General features: G+C 39.1%; 1 protein-coding gene across 1 annotated transcript in view; it reads right to left on the bottom strand.

Moving 5' to 3' along the window:
- Positions 1-2,833: 2,833 nt before the first annotated feature.
- Positions 2,834-25,050, bottom strand: part of ube3c (ubiquitin protein ligase E3C) — a 37,386-nt gene continuing 15,169 nt past the window's right edge. The window contains exons 12-24 of the mRNA XM_047350120.1: positions 24,684-24,770; positions 24,439-24,596; positions 23,197-23,423; positions 21,130-21,234; positions 19,865-19,952; positions 18,750-18,847; positions 17,760-17,892; positions 15,332-15,579; positions 11,161-11,373; positions 9,803-9,991; positions 9,631-9,697; positions 8,714-8,844; positions 2,834-5,087 (exon numbers count right to left, since the gene is read on the bottom strand). Of these exons, the coding sequence (XP_047206076.1) occupies positions 4,917-5,087; positions 8,714-8,844; positions 9,631-9,697; positions 9,803-9,991; positions 11,161-11,373; positions 15,332-15,579; positions 17,760-17,892; positions 18,750-18,847; positions 19,865-19,952; positions 21,130-21,234; positions 23,197-23,423; positions 24,439-24,596; positions 24,684-24,770 (1,915 nt within the window). The 3' untranslated portion in view covers positions 2,834-4,916. The remainder of the gene's footprint in view (positions 5,088-8,713; positions 8,845-9,630; positions 9,698-9,802; positions 9,992-11,160; positions 11,374-15,331; positions 15,580-17,759; positions 17,893-18,749; positions 18,848-19,864; positions 19,953-21,129; positions 21,235-23,196; positions 23,424-24,438; positions 24,597-24,683; positions 24,771-25,050) is intronic.

The raw sequence follows: 25,050 nt of genomic DNA, 5'->3' as shown, positions 1-25,050 counted from the left end.
GCTGCGTTCAGGTGTAGTCGGAAACCCAAGAATCGCGAGTTACTGTCCACACTTCAGCTACAAGTTGTCCTCATCCAGCCGTCAAAATAATCACATTAGATCACACCCCAAAACATCCAGAATTAAAGAAATTTTGCACTAAACTCCAAGACAATTAAATTGCATGCACAAGGAAATCCTACGGCTGACTTTGGTAAGCTAAGAATATATAATTTGGTTAAAAAAAAGTGTTGTATTTAATTTGTAATGTATCTAATTATAGTCTTAAAATCGAAGCAAATTCCCGACGAGTCTACAACAAAAACATTAAGTATAATTGTATTCTGGAACCTATCTTTACGCGGGATCTCCAAAGGCAGCACGTCTTTCAACGTCCACACCAACGTAGCGTCTCGGATATCACTTACCTGCCTCACATTCACAGTGAAATTACGTAACCTTAATTACGCAACACATCTTGCGGCGATTTAAAACCAGATACTTATAAAATGAGTTACCCGCTATGTAAAAAAAATAAAATAACATCTCTATAATATTTTGTTAATCATAGGAACAGCTGCCACAAAAATATATAACAGCGGAGATGCTACAAATGGTTAGGTGCGCCATCTATCGACTGATGGGGAACACATGTTACAAAATGCGGGACGCTCTGTTCCGACAGTGACATAATTTTTACGAAAAAATGAATTAATAAATAATTACCTCAATGTGTCAGTAATAAAAATGGAAACAAATTCCCTTATTTGTAATTTCTTTAAATAAGACATGCAAAACATTAAAAAGCGTATAATTGTTCATAGCTTTTTGTTTTTTTAATTGTGCATGGTCTTAAATAAGTGGGTAAGCTAAAACTGCTCTGTTCTTTATAATTGGACTAAAGTTGACTTGCTGTGCATTTTACCTGATAGGGTTTGACAAGCCATAGTTTAAATTATTTCATGGACAGCGGCATATGAAAATACAGTAAATACAACAAAAAAACAAATAACTATAAACTGAAATAATTTGTGTACGATCAAACCATTTGAGTTAACGTTCAAATAATAGATTTCTAATTTAAAAATGCATTGAATATGAATCAGTCCTCCACGCAGCTTTAAGCTGGGTGGGATTTGATTCCTCCCTTCCTCTCTGTCTGCCCATTTCTGACTACTGTCAAAATAGGCCACTAACACCAAAAAGAAATGTAAATGAAACAAATTCATAGCAATAGGATCTATGAGAAGCACTGACCTAAACTCCTCACAACTCAGACGATAAAGTAGTGCAGGACACTACAGCTTTGAGCCATACTGAGTCTAAAAATCAAAGACTTGCATTGATTTTAAGAGAAATGAAGGTCAGTTTTGCAGTTAGATGCAGTGGCAGAATTTGCCAGCTGCATAGAACCCAATGAAAATGATGTACAGCTATTACAGGGCATTCTGGTCAGTCAGGATGTAAAGCAAGTGTAAAAGGAATGTCACCAATGTGCATCAAGCATCTAAATGTTAAAGCACATACCTTTATGTCTGCATCAGACTGTTATTACTGTAAATGCATTTTTCAAAGGAGACAAAAGTAGCTTGTTGAATTGCTGCTTTTTAAATCAAGACAAGGTTGGCCAACTCCCTGATCATTTCCAGGCAGGTAAAATGTGAGTAAAACAGCAAAGTCACACACTGTTCAGATTCACTGCTATACGAGTTTTAAAATTATGAGGTTCAGTCAGTCTCATTGTTTGAGATGAAGGGACTTGGAGAAGAAATCCCCTGATTGTACGTGATCTTTTCCTTCTGGTTAGTTGTAACAGGAAATACTTGAACTGTCCATAAGATGGCAGTATAGTTTAAGAAACAAAAACTGTCAAAAACCTTTTTCTTCAAAAAGTACTTGCGGATTTTTTACTTGTTACAATAAGCTTACATAGTTTTCATGTCAAAACTCCAATCGGGTTGTCAAACAATACAATTTCATATCTTGTTGATGGTCTACACAGCACTGAGTAGTCTTGCTTAGCTTTTTATTTCATTACATTTTGTCAGTTTTACTTTTATAGCATTGTTTTGTGTTTTTATGCATTTATGTGATGCTTTGTCTGAGGAATCCATCTTTCTTTTTTATTTTGGGTTTATTAAAAAGCACTTTGAATTACCCTGTGTAAAAATGGTGCTACACAAATAAACTTGTCTCGCCTTTTTTTGTGTGAAAAGCATCTAAAATTCCCAATTTACCTCCTTACTTGTGTTCCCCTTTCTCTGAAGTCAGATCAACAAACATAAAAGCTTCAGGTAGCACTTAAAATAAGTATATAACTGGAGATGATTCATAACGTCCTGCATTAAAGTTGTCAGTTACAATCCATCACAAGGTAATAGACCTAAATAAATCTCGCAGTAATTGAGATGAATCCCTCATTTAAACGACAAGTCCGGTTTTTAAGGCCTAATTACCACTATGGGTTCTCTGGCCCAGTTGAAGAGCGGATGTTCCAGCACAGACAAGAGGAGATGCTGGTCATTTCAGCTGAGAGGGGAGCGAGAAAGAGAAGGATAGAACGGAGAGATGGACTCTGTCCAAAAAGGGATGGATGTCTTCCCGGGCAGGACTGCATAGAGGGCAGCAAGATTTATGATGAACGCACACAATCTTAATTTGTGCTCAACCCGATAATGCATCTCAAGGCCAGAACAGTTCTGCTCAGTGTTTCTTAACTGGATGTTTCTTTAATTATATGTCAGAGGCCATAAAACTCTTAGCGGAAATTTTCCCACAAAGCACCGTTTTATGTCTCGGTCATTACTGTAAATTACAAATAACAAGAAAAACTAGACAGCTAATGGACGGAAAATGCAAAAGGAAAAGCGGATTTATTCATATCCGTGTTCACTCTGTCCACCCTGTTGGTACACGGGTTCTCAGTAGGAACACAATCATGTGCTGATCAGGTGAAGAGATTGCTCAGAACAGAAACAAACCTGTACAAATAATACATGAGTCATACAAGAGCGGTTTAAAACATATACATATTCACAAAACCGTGATCATATAATGCTTCTTTCTAATTTACTCCAGCAACAACAGTCTTCTCTAGATCTCAAACACTGCGTGCACACTTGCAGAATGGTTTGTAGACAAAATACATAATTCATAATACAGAAAACGTATTAGAAGTTGCAGCACCTTGCAAGCATTTCCATACCCCTTGATCTTTTCCTTATTTTACTGTTACAACCACCAACCTCTATGTGGTTCATTGGCATTTCCTGTCACGCAGCAACACTACATGCATAACTGTGAGATAAAACGTAAAGAATTTTCAAATATTCTGAAAGCCACTGCATGCAGTCATCTTTAATTCTCTTTACTCTAATACCCCTAAATAAATCCCAGTGAAACCTTCAAAAAGGCCTTAGAGGTTTGTTAGACGACAGAGAACAAACAGCCTCATCAAGACAAAATGACACAACAGATTGCTCAAAGATAGGGATGTGGAGAAGTTTAAAGCAGAGTTTAATTATTAAATCTACCAAAATATCAGTGTTAAACTAAAACGAAAGGCCAGTAAGAGTATTAAGCAGCAAAGTGGCTCGTGGTAACTCTGGAGGAGCTGCAGAGATCTAAACAATGCACACCTAACAGTTGCCAAATATCAGGTGTGCACTGGGTAAACCTTGCCTTTATGGAAGATTGGCAGTTTGCATTTTCCCACAATCCATATAAGGGGGAGAGTAAACATGTGGAAGAAGATGCTCCAACATTTAACCTTTTTGACACGGAAAACAATGTATGGAGAAAAAATTAACAGCCCATCATCTGGAACACGAACGGCTCAACAGAAAAACATGGTGGGAGCAGCATCACGTTACGGCGAAGCTTTTCTTTACTAGGGAGAGGGAAGCTGGTCAAAGTTTAGGCGAAAATGATTGGAGGTAAACGCAGGGCAGACCTGGAAGAAAAACAGACGCTAGAAAATGACTCGCCTAACCGTCCAGCAGGACAAAGACCTTAAACATACAGCCAGAGGTTCAATGGAATGATAAACTCAATCATATTCATGGTTTAGAATGGCCCAGTCAAAATCAAGACCTAAAACAAACTGAGAATCTGTGGAAAGACTGGAGAATTGTTGTTCACATACACACTCACAACAATCTGACTGAGCTTGAATTATCTGGCAAAACAGAGTGAGCAAAAAGATGAGTCGAGCAAAGTCGGTAGAGACTCGGACCTGTAAATCCAGAGAAAGGTGGTTTTATGAAGCATTGACTCAGGAAGGACTACATACAAATGCATGCTACACTTTCAAATTTCTATACTTACAAACATTTATTTATATTCTTAACCATTTTTAATCTACTTAGTGCTGGTCTAAAATACATTAAAGTTGGTTGTAATAAAATAGAAAAGTTTAAGGGGTACAAATACTTTTGCTAGGCACTGTAAGCTTAGAAATCACAAAAACTGGAATTAAAATGACCTCTATGAAAACATTTAGCTGTAGGCAAAGCTGCTCCCCCTCTGCAGCCCTTGGCGCAGCACAAGGTGGCTTTAGAGCCTCCCCATTTCCCATATTGCCTTATTGATACAACACCACTTTTTCTTTGGTGGAAAAACAATTGTTCATGTCATTGCATGACACAGTGAGTAGCCATGACTCTTGTTTAATTTCATCTGCCTTTAAATGTCAGATGCAAAACTGCTCTTCAGTATGGTTCTCAAACATTTAAAAATGTCCTAAAAACAAGGGCTTAAAAAGGAAAGCTTCCAACTTAACTTCATCCTTTTTTTTTTTCTTTTACTTGGCACTCACACCACTCACAGAAACACAATAATCAGTCAGTGCATTATTTGCCTTCTCTTGTCTATTTAGAGTCTTTTACTCCAAAGCCACCTGGGTGGCATCGGGTCACCGAAAAGCCTTTCGCTCCGACTCAGCTGAGCTCGAACCCAGCGCTCGACTCGATGGCGTATAGCAGCTTGCTCCTCATCAGGTGCTGGTCGCAGAACTCGGGGAGCTTGAGCAGGTTCATGCAGGTGCTGGCTGTAGGCAGGCGCTCCAGGTCACTTCCACCGTTGTGAATGCAGAAGGCTGGATAAAGCTCCTGTGGTCAAATGTATAAAGGGGAAAAAAAAAAAAAGTGTTCATCATTGATTGTGTCTATTTGAGGGCAGCTGGAACATCTCAAAATGCTCATAAGCATTTTATTAATAAAAATAAATAAATAAAGACAAACACTTTATTTTTTTTTAAACTGAAAAAAAATAATGCAAGTTTTTATAATTTGATCAAAACAATTGCTCTGATTGCTCTTCAACCAAGGTAAGATGTTAGGACGCTGCATGTCATAACCTTATTGTTCCTGAATGGTTGGTAGCAAATGGCAATATGCTAGTTGGGTATTAATGCTCAGTTAGTGTTAAATTCAGATACAACAGCCAATCAAACAGCTGTCTGTTCTTAACCATTATACATAAACATCTATATATAGACATATGGGTAGACATTTCTATGGTATTTTGACACACTCCATTCAGCCCGTTATCTGCTAAAGGGTCTTGCTCTGTCTCGAAGCCTGAATGAAGTGCTGATGTGCTTCGTCTGGCTTCGTTTTAAACACTGCACTGAAACTGAAAACAGAAAGCTTTCAGGATCTACTCGGTAAGAGCATCCACACGGAAGATTGGGGCCAGAGCAGCTTAGTAGCGTTTTTAAATTTCTGTCTGCCAAGTCACAGATCAACCGAAGATCGGCCACTTCTGCACAGCAGCCAATCTCTCTGTGCAACTCTATAAACTATATTATTTCATATTTAATTCTGGCCAACTTTCTGAAGTTACTGGGAAAATACTCTACCTCTAATAAAAAAACATATTAAAAGCCTATTTAGGTCTGATTCAAATTTCATTGCACACGCTGTGATTGCACCTACCTTCCTGCCCGTCTTTTTGATCCCTGGTTTTAATTAGTAGTGCGAGGAGGATGAACGTCTTCGGAACCAGATGGAACATGAATCAACACGTGTCAGTAATGATCTCGATTTTCACACCCATCCCGATTAAGCAATAAATGTCAAATTCCACAAGGGATTAAATGTGCAAAGAGCCAAATGAATACAGAGGAAGTATAAATTTAGGAAATCAGCTTAGTGCTTTGAGACGTATTGAGGGGGAGACGGGCTCACAGGTTGACCCTTGGCTGAGACGCTGAAAGGATGGTCGTTTCATGTTGTCCATCTGGCTTTTTTTTTATTTTTTTAAATCAAACCTTGCAGCCGATGAGGCCACTTCATCTGAAAACTGTGACACTCACGCTTTCCATCACGAACAAACGACTCCGCCCTGATTTCATCACGATATTTAACTTTAGAGTATATGTCCCACCGGCTATACTTACCCAATTAAATGGCTCTTCGGGGGCTCTGCCATAATGACCCCATTTTTTGGACAATTACCGTATTAAACTATCATTGCTTATTGAAAAAGTATCATTACCACAACTATCATTTTGACCGAAAAAAAAAAGAGAGACCGCTTCCATCATCTTTTTTAAATGGCTTCTCCTGACAGAGCTATTTCTACTCTAATGAATCCTGGGCAGTTTTCACGACAGCTAATTAAGGCTTAGCTGGCTCGAGCTGAGGGCCAGGTCAGGGGCCACTCCCCTACAAATAACCACCCTTTAAGTCTCAGTGAGGCATCTGGGTGGGAGGGGTGGTGGATCTGCACGCTGGCCAAAGTCAAATTTAGTAAATGAGAAGGGAAGGGATCATTCAAGGCCTGAAAGATTTAAAGGAGAGTGTTGTTCACTCACAACTTTATAACAAAATGAACATTTTCTCGACTAACAGCAGTAAGAACAATGCTTAATCATAGTCATATTTAAGAATATGCGTTCCAATGAGGCTCATTTGTCAGATTAAAACTCCCTTTTGAAAATAAACTTTAGGATGGTTTTAAAAATACTATTCATTTAGGCCCACATCTCTGTATTAAACATGTTTTTTTATTGGTCTGATAGAAAATCATCATAATTAACAAATAAAAGCTTTTAAAACACCAGTCTGTGTTGTAAAAGTCTCTCTAATGTGTTTTATCTTGTGAACCGAGTTACAGCAATAAATGAACTTTTTATTAATATTCTAATTTATTGAATAAGACTACATTACAGTGCCTTGCAAAAGTATTCACACCCCTAGATCTGTATCACATTTTTCAGCTTTTATGTGACAGAAACAGTGTAGCACAAAACTGAGAAGTGGAAAGAAGAGTATACATGGTTATTAAATTTTTATACAAGTAAAAATCTCTTAAGTGTGTCTCATATTTAACCTCTTTACTCTGTCAACCTTAAATGTATCCCACAGCAAGCCACCTAGTTAGTAAATAGAGTTTAGCAGAGTATAATCCATTCTTACATTCCCATTTGGGGAAAGTATTGGTAAACACTTTGGTGAAACATAATGGTGGCAGGATCAAGTTGTGGGGATGCCTTTTTTCCTCAGCAGGGACAGCAAAGCTGGTCATGATTGGGAAAATGGATGGAGCCAAATACAAAGAAAACCTATTAAGAGGCTGTAAAACACTTTGGACTGGGGTGGAGATTCATCTTCCAGCAGAGGCAATACAGCCAAAAGTACAATGAAGTGGTTTATATTAAACCATGTTCAAGTGTTAGGATGGTCCAGTTAAAGAGCAGACCTTAATCCAATTCAAAATTTGGGGCAAGTCTTAAAAATGAATGTTTACAGATGCACTCCATCCATTCTGACTAAGATTGTGTTATATTTGCAAAGACGAATAAGCAAATATTTCAGTGTCTAGATGTGCAAACCTGGTGGATGTATCTTCAGACGGACTCCAAGCTGTAACTGCAATGAAAGGTGGTTGTACAAAATATTGACTCTGGCGACAAAAAATACAGATACTATCCCGATGTCTGTTAGATAACAGAAAATGTAGAAAACGATGTATCATTTGCAGTACTTTGTGTTGCGCTTTCACATAAATTCATGATTAAATACACTGAAGTTTGCTGAAATGTGTCTAAAAAGTGAAAAAAAAAATTCAAGAGGCATGAATACTTTGCAAAGCACTGCATGACTACAGCTCCTGGTGGGATAAAGTGTGGCATAAAAACTCTTTAATAGCCCTGACCGACATTTCTAGTATTTCTCGCTACCTTTTAACTGTCCCATAAATCCAGTCAATGAAAAACCTAAATGGCTTCCAATTAGGACATCGTTTTAGATATAATTTGCTGTAATGATTCAAGACTTTTAAAATGATATTCAGAAGCGGACTGATGTCGCTTCTTGGCAAATTCATCTCAGCAGCTATCGCTGCTTCTGCCACGTGACCCGATAGGAAAAAAAGGGTGAAGAGTTTAACCATCTACTGAGTTCAGAATGACAATATTTGTCCAGCCAAGGTCTCCAGACACACACACTGAGCTGCAGACAGACGACTTCAACAGAGGAAGGTCACGAACTATAAAACAATAGTGAAGGTGGTGATAAGAGTTCACCACAAAGGCCTTCTCCGAGCACACCTAATAGGAAAATGATCATTATGAAGGTTCTTATCAGTCTGGGTATTTTCATAAAGGCACATTAAGACGGAGCCTCTAATTAAATCTGGTTCAGAAAACCTGCTTCAAACAGGAGTAACCGCTGGGATGAAAAGCAAGAACAGGGAGAAAAGAGGAAGTTTGTGTCTGGTAAATGCTTACCTTAAAGCCCAGCAGTGGAGGTCTGGAGCAGCTGGTGACAAACTTTAACAGTTTGCGCTTTTCCTCAGATGTAAATCCTTCGACCACTTCCCAGAAGATCTGGATAACAGGATGGTTAGCAGAGTATCCACCTAACAGAGATTATTGAACAGAAATCATTATTTTGACTCTCCTCATGCTGTCCATGATGCTCACTCTGAGGAGTACTGTGTCAGATCAGAGCCTAAATAAAGAAAATAAATTAACATGGCAATTATTGGTAATTTTGATGTTTATTGCCACTTCATGCAAACTTGACATCACCACAATAAATGCTTCATTAATGGTTCACACTCAACATACATCTGCTTTGGGCTTTAGAGTCCATTAGGAATCTGCAGCCTACTTTTACAACAATAAAAACATGAAAAAGCAAGATTTTTATTTTCAAAAGCATATTTGAGCTTTAGTCTAAAAGGTTCCAGTAGTAATGTGGAGCTTATTATTGCCATTATATAACCTATATAAGTTTGAGACTTTATTTTACATTCATCCCTCGAGGGTCCACACAGGAAAAACTCACATAAGGACGCTTGTGACCCAAATGGGTCCCTGCAGAAAAAGAGCCATTAAAATCCCCCCCCCCCTTTCTTAAATCTTTCACATTTTTATGCCATTTATCATCACCCATACATTAGCTCTGCTGCCAACAAGTGTTTAAACATGTAATTCCATTAAAACTAAAAACAAACTATTCAAAATTCAACCAAAGGCTCAACAAAAACCTTAAAAATCAAGCAGAATTTTCTTGATCTCTTCTAATTAATTCCTTTAGGGATTGCTTGCATATCTCAACTCCTATTGTTTTGGCAAAAGTCACCTATATTACTGCAGATCACAAGTTTTCCTAATATTTTGCAGCCTTAATAAGAACCTACCTGAATAGTTTGTGAAGTTTTTTAGGTCATCGAGACAAATCGGAATATGAGCCCCAGATATCAGCACCTGTCAGGATCAGGCGAGAAACATGATTTTTTTTTTTTTCCCCACTGCAAGCGATAAAAAACATTACAATTTTTTTATTTTCTTTTTAAAACAGCAATTCAGTACCTGAATTTCCTGCTGATCAAACATACGCAGCCACTCAAGATTGACCACGTTGGCCAGACCCTGTCTGAAGGCCAGGCAGTGAGGCCTGATCTGCTTGTTGAGCCTGTAGTCAGCCACCAAATGGATGTAAGCAATCCTGTTGGCTGTTGTCACCGGGATATCTTTTCCTCCCGGCTTCAGCTCAACCACCTGGAACGGGCACACAAAAGGCATAATTTTACTGCAGATATGTCTACAGGAAATGCTGAAGCTGGGGAAAGGAAAGGAAAGGAAGCTGAATGAATGGATGCATATAATGAATATAATTTTTAAACTGAAAAAAGGTTTAAAGTTTTCTTGTTAAATTTGTATTCAGACCTAGAAAATACTTAAATCAAACCTTGTTTACATAACAGTTTCTGTGAATTTGAATTACTAACATCCTAAAAAACGGTATCGTCTTTAACCAACATACTTCCTTACTTCATTTCCCTGACGATAAAGCTTCAGAAAAATCACCATTAACTCAAACACTGCACATCTGGCCACGGTTACACAGACAAATGCTTTAAAGGATATTTGTTCATCAAACCTGAAGAAAGCATGAATCAGAACCCCTATGATGCGTTCTCAACAAAAAAACAACTGATAAGCTCTAGTGCAGCAATACTGAGAACACATGGCATTTAATGTGATGTGGTCCACCTAATCTGTTCATTCCCGTAGCGCTGCAAACTCTAGCTTTCAGGAATCCATTTTCTGCCTTTTCGCACTCCCACCAGATTCTGATTATGTGCTAATGTAGGAGAATTACTGCTGTTATCTTGCTTGCTTTGGCTATCTCACAAGGGCAAATGCAGGGCAGACTGCTCCCGGGTGTGCCTAATCTTTCACAAATTGTTTTCCCCTATCACGCTCTATTTGGTGACCAGAAGGGCCATATTGTAACTCTGCCGTTTCAGGTGTTGTTTGAGAAGAGCTAATAAGACACGTTAAGGCCCTGAGCAAACAGGGGCTCCACGTAGCGATTAGGTCTGAGCACAGCTGAGCTCGTCTCTTCAGCCTTGAGCTTTAGGCAGAGAAGGGGGCATGCTTAAAAGCCGTTGGCTGCTTCTGCCATGCGTGGTGTGAGATAATTTGTGGAGCGAAAGGCAGGTGGAACGGTCAACAGAGCCGCTGCGTCCCCTGCACTGCAGCAGGGCTTAGAGCAACGGCGCTGACGTGCTTTATCTCTATCAGAGCTGAGAAGTGGTGCATCAAGCAGGAAATTAATTATTAACGCCACGGAGAGAAACCAAACAGAAGAAACTAAGCTGAAAAATAAATACAGAAGAGCTGTTTATCCTATTCCATGCAACCATTTCCACCAGCACAGTTACCTGAGCTTCACCCAGATCGTTGTTGACCACAGTGAAGTTGAGGCCCAGCTCTTCAACATCGCCCTCGTAGCTCTTGAGGAACAGAAGGTTGCGATACATCTCAGGGTCTAAAGAGGCCAGGTGGTGGATGTCCACATCTGCACTGGTTCCCAGAAGTTTGGATAGGAAGAAACTGGCAAAGGGCAATTCTACCAGCATGTTCTCATAGAGTGCCTGAGGAGAAACATGGACATTAGTAACCGGGCACTTTGTATTTATGGGATAGATCAACACAAGTAGTGCAAGATTGTGAAGTGGAAGGAAAATAACACATGGTTTTCAAATTTTTTAAAGATAAAGATAAGATAGTATGTGTATGCAGCCCCTTTGAGCAGATGGGGCAATTACAGCTGGAAGTCTCCAAGTATTTCTCTACCACATTTACACACCTAGAAACTGAAAATGTTGCCTATTCTTCTTAGAAAAATAGCTCAAGCTCCATCAAAGAGCATCAATTTTCAAGTCAATTCCCAATTGGATTTAGGTCTGGACTTTGACTAGACCAATCCAGCAAGAATATGCTTTGAACAAAACCATTCTACCATAGATCTGGTTGTTTGGATAAGTCATTGTACTGATGGAAGGTGAACCCTCGCTCCAGGATTGGTGTGTATTGAGCTTCATCAATCTTTTTATCACCTCTGACCAGCTTCCCTTTCCCTGCTATAGAAACGCATTCCCACAGCATCATGCTGCCATCATCATGTTTCAAGGTGGGGATAGTGTTTTCAGGGTGAGGTTTTCCAAAACCAATAGCATTTGGCCAAATAGTTCAATTTTTTGTCTTGTTTGACCAGAGCACCTTCTTCCACTTGGTTGCTGGATCTCCTACATGGTTTCGGGGAAACTGCAAACAGGACTTTTATGCATTTCATTCAACAATGGCAATTCTACTATATAACCCTGACTGGTGGAGAAGATGACAAATAGTTGTCCTTTTCCCACCTCAGCTGTGGATCTCCTCCAGACCTCTTCTAGAATTACTATCAGCCCGTAACCTGACCCTGCTTTACACTTCTTCATGGCTTCTATGCGGTGTTTCTTGGTCTTCAAATTGCCGTTTTCAAACCTCTGAATGCTTTTTATTTCTACTTCTGAAGGCAAATGGTTGCTCTGGATTTTAGTTGTGGGCGTCAGAGTAAAAGGAGCAGAGTACAAATGCACTCAAACATTTCAAGACTTGACAACTTGATAACCATCAATCATTTTTCTTCCACTTCACAATTGTCTACTATTTTGGGTTGATCCATTGCATAAAAACACACTCAAGTCTGGGTTCGACACATAAGTCACATAATACGAAGACGTCCAAAGAGAAGAAATATTTTTGCAAAATCTAAATCCTGTAATTTTTTTTTGCTTAAACATCTGTTGAACAATATGGACAGCAGTCTGCAACAAGCACCATTCGATTAGCAAATATTCAAACATTATTTAACTTCCTGTTGAAAACCAAAGATTTACAGCAATAATGTAATCGGATCAGAGCGTTTGAGATCAAAACACAGAGTCCGAACCATCTTAAACACACAGGCTGCTTCTTTCCTCGATTCAAACTTTATAAATGCCGATTCTCACCTTGACCCTTAACGCAATTAAGAAGCGCAACCGGGCAGGTGACTCATAAAACCCCTAAGCTAATGTACTGGAATAGTTCGAAAAAGAGCCTATTGGAGACATTAAAATATACAGGTCCTTATAAATGATAGCGCTAAAAACCCTGACCGCATCAGCTAAATGGATTATAAATCTAGAGTATTTCCATAATGCATGCATCTTAAACACACACAAATGCATAAATCACGACTATTTTCTAAACACAGGTTAACTGCGCAACTTCAAACATTGTCTATTTTTTATGCAAAATAATCCACTTAGTGTTACTCTTGTGGCCGGCACTAATTTCAGACCATATGCGCTGTGTGGTCCCTCGAAACCCATCAATAACACTTGTGCCGGGAAGAGGCAGCAATAAGTATATGGAAAAAACTTGCAGCCTTATTTTTTCAATGTGACCAGCCTTATTTATGAGTGTTTATTGCCAGAAATTGTGCCAAAATGACTTGGGTTGGAAAGAATTAATTATTATGGCCGGGGGCCTTTTAATATAAGTGAGTGCAGTGGCAACGCAATTAAAGCAGATCGCGGCTCCATCAGGTGAAATAAATGCCAGTGGCATTGCAGGTGCGTTCTGTTAGCTGCCAAATAAATTCCTTAATTTACAACATTATGAATCAATAAAATTATAACGCCTTTTGAACGTATCTTTATCAATCAGAGGAATAACACTCTCACACGTCTGCAGGGAGGATGCTGTGCTGAAGGAGGATAAGAGCGATTACAGAGTGAGAAGAACTGCCGCTGATGAGGGCGGAGGTTTGGCGTTAATGAGATGGGGAGAATCTCTCAGGCCTCGGACCTGCGGCATGTGAAAAGAAAAAGAGTGCTGACACGCACTGATCAAAACAACCGTAATACTGAGGCCAAATCCACAAATGCAAAGCAACCTCTGTGCATGTTTTCAGTGTGTGTAGCTTAAATCTTTCAGCTTGTCAGCAGGGTGGACAAGTGAGGAAGAGGGATGATGGCCGGCCTCTATTCTGATGCTCAATCCCATTTCAGTGAGTACCCCCAGACAAGCCACTCCCGCCTGTAATACATCACCTCCACAACAATGGCACGCCTCGGACATTAATTAAGAATATTAATCTCCTGTGTCCTTTGAGCTGCAATGTGCACCGCGCACGATGCGGCAGCGGTGATGCAATTCCAATCCATATAAACGCCTCGCCTTTTATCCAGGCAATAACGGCACTAAACAAATATCAATACGCCTCTCAAATGGCCACTCAAACGTCCATTTTTATGGAGAAAGAGGAACTTAAGGTAGGGTTAATTGAAAGTCAAATTCAAATTAATTTCCCCTCACCTAATAGCCTGCACCATTAGCTACAGAGAGCACAGTCCGATAGAGGAAGGACCCATAGCAGCAGATTGATGCTTCTCACTTTAACAGAATGCAGAGAAGAAAAAGAAAAACAGGAAGAGGAGGAGGAGTGGGAGTTACGATGCTCCTGTAAGTGGGCCGGAGCATCCAAGACTGTTTAAGAGAGAAGAACCCTGGATGTTCCTGACTGTAAAACAGATCAAAATGCTATTACCACATGCTTTGAACGCTTATTTATGTGCTGTCTTCGTGAGGCTGCTGATTTAATGCCGGCCAAATGCAATCACTACGCAAACAAGAGGTAGGAACCATCCACTAATGGAAGTCCTAATTGAGAGGCGACTGCTTGTCATGAGGTAATTCTCTTCATGTTGAGATGATAGCTCCTTCATGAGGAGGGCATCTTGATAAACAATCACCACCACATGCATTAGGGATGATTTAGAAACATTAGGCTCCAATATACAGTTGCATCAGAAGAGTAAAGGAGCAGGCAAACAGCGCTGTCATCTGAGTTCAATTCAAGTTGAAATCACAAAACCAAATTTCATTCAAGAATTTGAAGTTTTGGGAACTAATAATAAAAGCGCTAAAAAAGATCTGCTGACATGGCTTGTCAGCATATCTTTATATGGAGACATAATGAGACTGATTTGACAAAAATCTAGTTTCTCTTTGAGAGCTATAACATTAAAGTAACAGATTGTTTAAGCTTTTCTACTACTAGCAGTTATTGGAAATTTCTATTAGGAGCAGGCGATGTCACACTGTGTGTCAGAGAAAAGATTTACTGTAAAACAACATTTTATTAGTTTAAAAACTAGAAACAGTTAGCGCAGCTAGCATTACTAAAACTCAGATTTACAGCTGCCAACATTTCCAAATCCAAGACAGAGATCTTAGGATAAAACAGAGCAACTTTGCTTTGTTTTCTCTTCCTGTTATCTGCTGAGTCTTGCTCTCTTGCACTCTTTTACAGCTCAAATGAACTTCTTTCCTTTTTAATGGTTTTAAATCTGTGTTCTTCCTCTGACTTAATAATTAAACTCCTAACTACACTAAAAAAGCTCATTTTTATCTTTCTTAGTAACAATGTCCACACTGACAAGTGTTGTGGTACGCTCACTGATCATTTTTGAGTTCCCATCCGGCAATCTCTAATCTGATGCATGTGTAAGGGCTCACCTTTCCGAGGATCCGGCCCAGGAAGTAGTAGTGTCTCGTGAAGAACTCGCCTACCAGCATCTCTGCAGCAGGATTAGGATACAACAAGCTCTCATTGGTGGTCTTGAAGAAGCCCTGGTTGGGATTAAAGCCCGATTTGAGGAGTTCGTTGAGGAACTCCCGAAAGATGCCGCCTCCGTCGATGCCTGCCTCATCCAAACCATGAGCATTGAGAAGGTGGACTCGAATCCTCTTCTTAAGGTCCGGTTCTGATGGAGTAACACAGGCCAAAAGGACGAATTGATAATGAAATAGGAAGAAATAGAAATATTTAATAAACTGTCCTATTATTATTATTATTATTGCAACAACTGGATTTTTACTACATGTTTTACCAGTACCTAATGGACCTTAGGTACATCCTACCTTTCAACAGCAAAGGAGGTGTTTATACTTTAGAGCTGTTTTTGTATAGTTTTATTTAAGAACTTCCAACAAATCGTTGTTAACCTAAATTATTAAAAAAAATATTTGCATTTACTAAAATCAGCCAATACAGCTCCAGGAAAAATTTGTTTTAGCCCTACAATGTTTCGGTTCCGGCCACAAAGCTAAATGCATTTCATAGGGATCTTTTATAGACCCAAACACAGCGTCTTCTATCTTAACTCTGAGATAGAAGAAAATTATTGTTTGTTCTGCAATTTTGTTTTCATCCCAATTGAAAACCTTCTAGATTATATGCAAAATGATGCGAGTGACCACACAAGTCTTGTTCTCCACAACAAGTGCCACCTCAGTACTTTCAAGGTTTCAAGTATCACCATATTGTCACGCATTTTAAACCGTAATAAAACATGTGTTTGACAGTTGGTTCTTAAATTTATTCATAAAACCAAATCAAGAAAGATTTATCAACTGGTATGCAAATTTGGTTGAAGGATAAAGCTTAATTAAAGTAAACTAAATGTTCTCTGAAGTCAAAACTACAAATGGGAGAGTCTGAGGCTTCCTATCAACCCTAAACTCAAATCTAATATGGCTGCCGAACATTTACTGAAAAATGCAAAAAATCTTTGAAACTTTGACAATTAGCAACTCGTTAAATCTTTCACTTATTTACCCCTGTATAACGTTTGGTGACCCTGTCAGCCAGGTCACTATGACTTGTAGCTAAAACATTCAAGCTCTGATCTCAGATTTAATCAGAACCCATTATAAGTAGCCCCTGGTTCCCGATCAACTGCTTCACTTCGCAACTGAGGCCTCCAAATGTTCTCCTGCCTTTTTAAGCAGTTTATCTTTTAGCTGTTTGTGCTTTTTTTGCTGGCCTTCACAGTTAATTTGTTCGTATTTAACTTGTAAATCACAGATATCAATATTTCTTCAGAGTATCACCAAAGGCGGCCCAGGCTGTGCTGGTGGTACCCAAAGCATTTTCATGTGCTGGAATGGTCCAGTCAAAGCCCAGGGTTAAATGACAAAGTTCATAAGTGCTCTGCATCCAATCTGACCGAACTAGAGTTATTTTGCAAAGAATAATAAGCAAATTATAACATATTGAAAGAGAGATGACCCAAGACACACAACTCAGAGGGGCTGAAAACAAATGCCAACCAAACGTTTCAGATTTTTGCTTATAAAAAAATAATAAACCTTGTATCATTTTTTTCCACTCTACAATTGAGCACTACTTTGAGTTGGTCAATCACAAAATAAATCTCAATAAAATACCTTAAAGTTTATGAACAGACTTTTCCAAAGCACTTTGGATCTTTTGAAAACACTACAAAATAAATAAAAAAAAGAAATGAAAAAAGAAATGAAGTGTTGCATGAACACGCTTCTCTCCTAAACAAACATTATTTGCAAGACTTATTCATCCTGACCTATAGAAAATTCAGCTCAAATCTATACAAAGTCATCTTTCAGAATGAGAAATGTAGAGCAATAAATCAAAACGGCTTTAACTTATAGACACACAAGTGATATAGATCACATCTTCAACCTAGGTCTCCTACTACTCTTTTTAATCAGAGTGCCCCCATCATTGAAGTACCCTTTTAAATTCAAACACAAAAGAGGTGACTTAAAATAATTGATTCGGCTTTTATGTGATCCATTATAATAATCAGAATCGCAATTATGCTTTACTGAAATTCAATACCTTGCCCGAGGAAAAAGGTAACCTTCATCTTGCATAGAAACTGGACCCCTGGTCCTCAATATTGAGGTTTTATAGAGCTTAACAAGGGTTTCAGTAGCAGCGTGGGCATCTAGTAAACCATTTCTGTCTTATTCGTCATCTTGGGATAAATGAAGGAAATTATTGAGCGGTTACAGAACAACGTGATGTAATGTGTATGGACTTCTAAACTTTAACGCGACTCGTAACACACATAATCACATAACAGTGCTTTTACAAAAATTACAACGTCGCTCGTCTCACCGTTTTCTGGGGAGAGTTTATCGTAGGCGTCTTCGTAGATGTAGTTGCGTCTAATGGTGACGTTGATGCCGTCAGGGAACGGCCCGTCCCCCTGCACATCCCGTTTGTCCACAGAGATCAACCTCTGGAAGATCTGGAGGGAGAATGTACATGCAGTGATGAAGTCGGTAACAAATACTTTCAGCTGAGCTTAAAGCAAGTTAAATACACCTAAATGTCGATAGGTGATAACAACAAAACTAGAAAAGCCTTTTAACTTGAACCCGTTTATACATCACAAAACAATAAAGTTTATTTTTTAAGAGGTAAAAACAGGTTACATGCAAGCATTAGAGATTACGACTTTCTAAGAGCTTTTTAAGAACAGCAGAGCAAAAATAATGAAAATTTGGTATTTTTTGGCATTTAACTTTAGTGCTGTAACACCTAGTTATCTAAAGACAATATGTAATAAGCACCCCGACCAGTCCAAAAAAAAACCACAAAAAAAAAATCATTGCTTTGAAGCCAAGTTTTATTTAGGACCATTTCATTTTAGCAAGAACATTGGAACAATAATAATAATAATTGCCTAAACTTGAACCAGTTTGGAGGTGCAGAAAGCTGAATGTCTGTCTGGGAGTAATAAAAATAAAAAAAGAGACTTATTGCTTCCCTAAATAACCTAAAAGACCCCAAATCCTCAGCAATCAAAGCAAGAAAAAGAAAAATCACAAACATTTCTAAATAAATAATTCTAAATTAATAAATACATACCATAGAAGCATGAATGAAGATTTCTATAAATATAACTTGAGAGCTAGTACTAAAACTCTGGGATTTTAAGATCTTAAATGTAAAACTTTGTATGGCTATTTAAAGACATTGCAGAAAGCCTCTAAAGAGATAAAAGCAAGCCAGTTTGATAAAAAAACAATTGATTTAAATACGTGATCTTGACTCAACACACAGGCTGGTGTTGCAGGTACATGTAGGACGGCGGTGAGATACCTTGACTCGCTCCTCAAACGGGACAACGAAGGGAAGCTCTGTGAGGATGGCCAGGTGTCTTTCTTCAGACACGGAGAGCTGCGGAGGCTCCAAACCAACTGCATGAAAAATCACATGGACAACTTGTTGGACAAGACTCAATGTAGAAGAGATCGTTTAAGCGTTTTTTGGAAATATGTCAAGATACATACAGATAAAACTTAAAAATATTCATACCGCGAGGAGATTTAGGTTTAAAATCATCTTTTTTCTTGTATTTGTGTTCATGTTTCTCCTGAACTAAAAGAGGGTTGAACTTCTGTGACTCTTTTGATTTTGTAAACCCATCTAGGTTAATGTTTGGTTTGGACCGATTATCTCAAAGGAGGGGAAAAACAGCTGCAATCGCCAAACTGCTCTTTACCCTCCTCTTTCAAATGCAGCTCAATTATTCTGCTCAATTAGTCAACCTGATCTGCATTCTCCCATCAGGTTTCCATCTTTGAGGAGAAATATGGCCTCTGGCTGGTCAATACGTGTCTAATTTATCAGCGCTGGGCCTGTCCATTTAAGGAAATGAGAAAAGGCCAGACAAACACATGGACCAGATGTGGCTGACTTCATCAGGTACTTTCACACTAATTGAAGTTATCTCATACAGGCTCAGAGTGGCATTAGGGAGATCATACACACATTGTTATCAGCCTGTTTTCACACTATATGTCAGAGAAAGACAGTGTAGTTAAAGGTGAGCCTAAATAAGCCTGTGTGCATCTGTTCTTCCATCTGAGTGTGGCTAAATGAGTCAGTGAAGAGAAGATGAGATTAATTTGTAAAGGCAAACAGAGGCAGTGATGTTAGACAGAAATCACTGATTTCCAGGGCTATAAACCTGACATTACATCATTAAAAATGCTAATTTGCAAAACAATCCATTGTAAGATTGTTAAAAGTTATAAAATAATATTAAACATGAATGAATAAAAACTACATAAATCAAATTCACTGATCCCAGTAAGCTTATGTCCTAAAGTTTTAGTTTTTATTAGCAAGAACATCTAGAGACAGTCGTTTTGTAAAAAATCCATCCTAAATATTTATATCAAATTAAAGGGCTTGACAGTAGACGACAATACCATCGAGTGTAGACTGAAGGGGCCCAATGCGCCCCATCCTTCGTGTTCTCCACACATGTCTCGCTGATGGGACATACAGCTGGGTGACCTAGACAGAAATGATGATGAAGATCACATTTTCTTTCAGACGAAGGATCATAGTTGCTTTGAACATTTCAGTATTTTCCATTACAAAACCTTTTTAGACTGAAATTTTCAAATATTTGATTAGATTTCAGGCGATTTCAGATACGAGTACAGACATTTAACAAGACTTAAGGCTTTCACAAAGTCAGGCGTACTGTGCAGATTTCAAACAGCCTGTGGAAGTTTGAGATTTCACAGTGGAGTGTACCAATTTCCTACATTTCTCGTGACATTTCCTACGTTTCCCACACTTTCTGCCCTAGCGTCATCGGACGAGAAGGAACAGCTAATTTGTCTTGTAGCTGAAAAAACAAAAGAAAAGAAGGCGGTATATAAGACTACTAAACCAGAAGGGGAATACCATATACTGGTGAGGGCCCTGAAGACAATAGAGAAACATTCTGAATACTTCGGAATGGATAGTAGCAAGTTTGATGAGCTAGTTAGGCGCATAGACCCGTTTCTTCTCTAACCAGGGCACCCATCGCACACCTGTCAGTCCGGCGCAGAGAGTAGCAATGACTGGTAGCTCAGAACAGCGTGTCGCCGGCAGTAATCAGCTGGGCACATCAACCGTTTCACAAATAATTTCGATGGTGAATCATGGAATAAATTGATCATAATTTTTGGCCTGATTTTGATTAATGCCAACTGTGTGGAAGGCAGTGGCCGGGAAACCAAATTAAAACTGTATCTAATTAAAATTTTAAAGTAAGCTCTGTGAAATGCTTGGTGTAACATATAAAAACAGTTCGATGTGAAGACTTTTTCCGTCGAACAGCTTATTGTTTGACACTGTGTACGCGTACGTAGTCGTGAAAATATTAGCCGTGAGGCAGACTCAAAGCTTCTAGTCCAACGGGAACAAAAAGGTGCAGTGGTTAAGTTCGAAAATTGTTTTTTTCTTTTTTAGAAAAGTCTGAATTTTACATGCTAAAAAATTGCAATAAGGAGAACTGAGTGGAAAACAACTGTTCATGTAGTGGTGTACAACAATTTTTAAAAGAACTATTTTTTAGTACTTAAACTACAACTTTTTAAATACAATCTGTAATTTTTCTTCTGTTAAACTAATCCCACAAGAAAATCAAGGCAAAAATCCAAACTAAAATTGAAGTGCTATGACGCAGATTGAGAACCTTGTCGGCTCGGATGTTGACCTCCTCAGACAGCCAGTGACCCGCCGGACAGAAAGGTCGTCTGATGTCGCGAGCTTTCAGCATCTTCACCAAGTTAGTGATGACCTGTGTGGTACATCAAACACATTCATCACATCAGCACATTTAACTCCAACAAAAAATATTCATTACAGTTGAAAACAGAGACAACAGTGAAGCACTTTTTTCTAATGTATTGACTCCTGAACAGGATGAGGTGCTTCATCTTAGGGGGGGGGGAAGCAATTTGAGAATTCAGCCATTAGTGCACCATTTATGGGGAGTATAAAAGAAAAACGACCTGTGCCGTCCCTCAATACCCAGCCTCGGTAATTACGAGCGAGGTCTACTGACTTCAGCTGTCGGACAGAGAACGCCAAAGCTTTACAGTTCACTGTGCTTTGGGTACAACAGGGCGTTAAAAGGAAGTTATTCACTTTGATGTAATGTTGATGATTGGTAACATTCGGTCATTTCTATTGTCTTCTAGCCTCTGCAAAACCTTTTTACTCTAATCTTTTTCCTGTCTTTTTTTTTTTTACCCATTAGGTGAGCAGACAAGTCAAGTTCTTATTTATTAGGGGTTTCTATAAATTATAATGCCGCTTTAAAAAAAGGAAAAGGCTTTTGTATGTTTACACAGCTGACGCAAGGGACGATAAAGTTCTTGGATGACTTCCTCATCCAATTATAAACAGGCTTCCTTGTTGCTACGGCAAAAAAAATAACATTCAGACACCTTTGAATAATGTCAAGTATGTCATTGATGCAATAACACTCACAGCCAGGCCATTTCCATATAATACTTCAGCTGGATTATCTCAAATCGAAACCGTCCTCGCTAAGGCACGTCATTTTCAAAGAGTGACAATCAAACCCGGCCAATCACCAGGAAGCAACCAGAGTCCGCAATAATGGCGAGTGCAAAACACTGTAAAAGGTGCGTGGAGATGGGCTCAGAGCAGATCCACCCCCTGACTCTGGGAATGAATAAGCATTCCTTAATTAGCCCATCGGGTTAAGTGCAAACCTTAATGGGCCTTTCCCAAACTCCGCGTGACATCGCTCTCCAAACATGGCCAAGAAGAAAGTTCCATTAGCAATATTAATACAAGCTTAGTTGATCATTTTCATTCAATTAACTTCTTTCAATTAAATAGATAGCTCGACAATGGGGGTGATAAAAGATGGAGAGGGACGGCTGATGACACGAACCAAACATTAACGTGTTAGGGGTCAGTGGCGCTAAACCAACTGTAAATCCCACTGTTCAATTTGGAAAATGCATTTTCCCTGCTCCTCACTTCTTTAATGGGTCGTTTTAGCTGACAGGAGGCCTTTGAACTGATATTTTATGAAAACTCCCCCAGCATGCTTTTGGTGTATTTGCCACCTCCCTCTAAACGCTGGTGTTCACTTCTAACAGCCAAGAACAAAAGTCACTTAAACACCTTTTCTTTGAATAAACAGAAGAAAGAGAAATGAAAGAAGGCCTAGAATGAGACGAGTTCAATTGATGCCGTTTTCTGCCTCATTTCACTACAGTGCGTGACATCTGTGGCGTTCTATCTTGTCTTTGCCCACTCAGGCATATTTTGTCAACTTCTACTAACAGATAATCATTACAATCCTCTGCATCAATGCACATAGAGACTACACAACAATTTACACCATTCAGCTCAACTGAATGTTTCAGCTGCCCACATGGACAAACTGAACGAATTCTGGAGAAAGGTTTGGTCAGAGGAGATGAAAAACAGGTGTTTGGCCCAAAGGAGAAAAACTGTGTTTGCATGAGTGCAAAGCATGGTAGTGGCGGCATCATGCTGTGGGGTTGTTTATCTTTCAGTGATACTGGGGCATTGCAAAAAAAGGATGAAATAATCATGTGACTGAGACCTGGACTACTTGTTCCAGTAGGAAAATGATCCCAAACACAAGTTTTGGAATGGATACAGCAATGTTTTTTTGTAGAAGGATCAACCAGGCTCTGAAGGGATAAAGGATGCAGCTCAGGCTTTAATGAGCTAACACTAGTATCTTATTTACCTTGAAGAGCTGCACCCAGCGCTTCTGCTCAGCCTGGATGCGCTGCTGGACCTCAGTGTTGGTCTTGACGCCCACGCTGCGGAAGGCAGCCATGTACTCCTCCCTGTGCTCTGCTTTAGTTTCAGGGTAGGCCAGTTTGATGATTCCCAGACATGCATCTCTCAGACAGCGGGACAAAGTCACCAGCTCAGACAGCGTGAAGGGCATCATGGAGGACTGCATCTGACCTGTTCAGAAGGAGAACATGCTCAAAGTCTTCTAACAGGTTTTGATCTCTGGAAGGTTTTCAAGCAGCTGAAGACAACAGACTAAATTAATTTAGCTACAAGCACTAAACTGATGATGACTGATAGAAGGTACATTACAACCACAAAATCCTGTGTGTTACATAGGGAGTATGTGACTGATCTATGGATGTCAAATGGAAAATACATTATATTACATTACATGCTCTTACATTTATTTACATATAAGAAGGTATACAAAGTGTGGTGTGCCTTTTTATTCAGCCTTCCTATGTTAGTACTTTGCAGAACAACCTTTTGCACATCTAGAATTTTTCTTGTTTTGCAAAATAGTGAAAATGATAATAGGTCTGGACTTTAACTTTCATTTTACCACATGAATATGCTTTGATTTTAATCCTCCATTGTAGTTCTGGCTGTATGTTGTCCTGCTAGAAAATAAACCTTTGGCCTAGTTTCAAGTCTTTTGCACCCTCTAATAGATTTTCTTCCATGATTGCCCTGTATTTCGCTCTATCCCTCTGACCAACTTCAGTAAATAAAAGCATTCCCATAGTATGAGGCTGCCACCGCCGTGTTTCTCCATAAGGATGGGGTGTTCAGGGTGATGCGCGGTGTCGGTTTTCAGACACACCGTGTTTTGCATGTAGGGCCAAAAGTTACAGGCTCACTGTTTCTACTAGCTAAGTGACTTCTGCATGTAAGTGGTTGCACTGGATATCATTTACAGGTATCAGAGTAAAGGGGGTCGAATGCATACGCACACCAGACTTTTCAGTTCTTTAGTTGTAAAAATACAATAAGTTTTTGTTATAAAGCACAAAAAAACTCTAGGAGGTATGAGTACTTTTACAAGGCACTATAATAAACTATAACATCTTATTGTTAATTTCTTTACTCATATAAAGGAGAACTGCAAAAGATAATTAGGAAACTAACTGGAGATGGGTGATATATTTCTGCAGTACCTAGTTTAACAAACCGATATGTCCAGTACCTTCCATTTCATGTCCAAAGAACTCGCTGTCGTGCACAGAGATAAGAGAGTGGCTGAAGAGGGAGCTGAAGAGGTAAAAGAGGGGAATGATCCGGTTGGAGTCTTCGAATGACATGGGAGAACCTCGAGAGATCAGCTGGAGCAACGGCACCATAGAGCTAAGGAGAAAAAAAAACAAAGAAAAGAAGAAACTAAGTATGGCTTCATGTGATCTCTTCAGAACCGACACCAACACAGTATCTTACCCGGTAATCATTTTAGTCGTCATGGAGGTTATCAGGTGCCAGAGATGCCTCAGGAACCGTGCATTGAAAGCTAAGCTGTACAGGAGTCTGCAGACAACAAATGAATTAATAATACAGAACTCACCAACAAGATTTAAGCTAAAAATGCATTAAAAGGTAGTTCAGATGACACAATCAGTGCTAGAAGCAATAAAATGACTCTCAGCCTAACGGTCTGCAACGTTAAGATTGTAAACTTCGTCCCGTTTAGCAGCGGACACCGTAGCCAAACATTTCAATTATAGAATATTCTTGGCATTTCCCTCCTTTTTTACTTTGCGAGGGGCCAAAAGGAGATTAAATGAGCCATTAAGCTTTATTTAGGCGA

The sequence above is a fragment of the Girardinichthys multiradiatus genome, chromosome 21, assembly GCF_021462225.1.
Source record: "Girardinichthys multiradiatus isolate DD_20200921_A chromosome 21, DD_fGirMul_XY1, whole genome shotgun sequence".
Lineage (NCBI taxonomy): Eukaryota > Metazoa > Chordata > Actinopteri > Cyprinodontiformes > Goodeidae > Girardinichthys > Girardinichthys multiradiatus.
The sequence above is the reverse complement of the archived record's forward strand: the minus strand, read 5'-3'. Positions and strand labels throughout refer to the sequence as shown.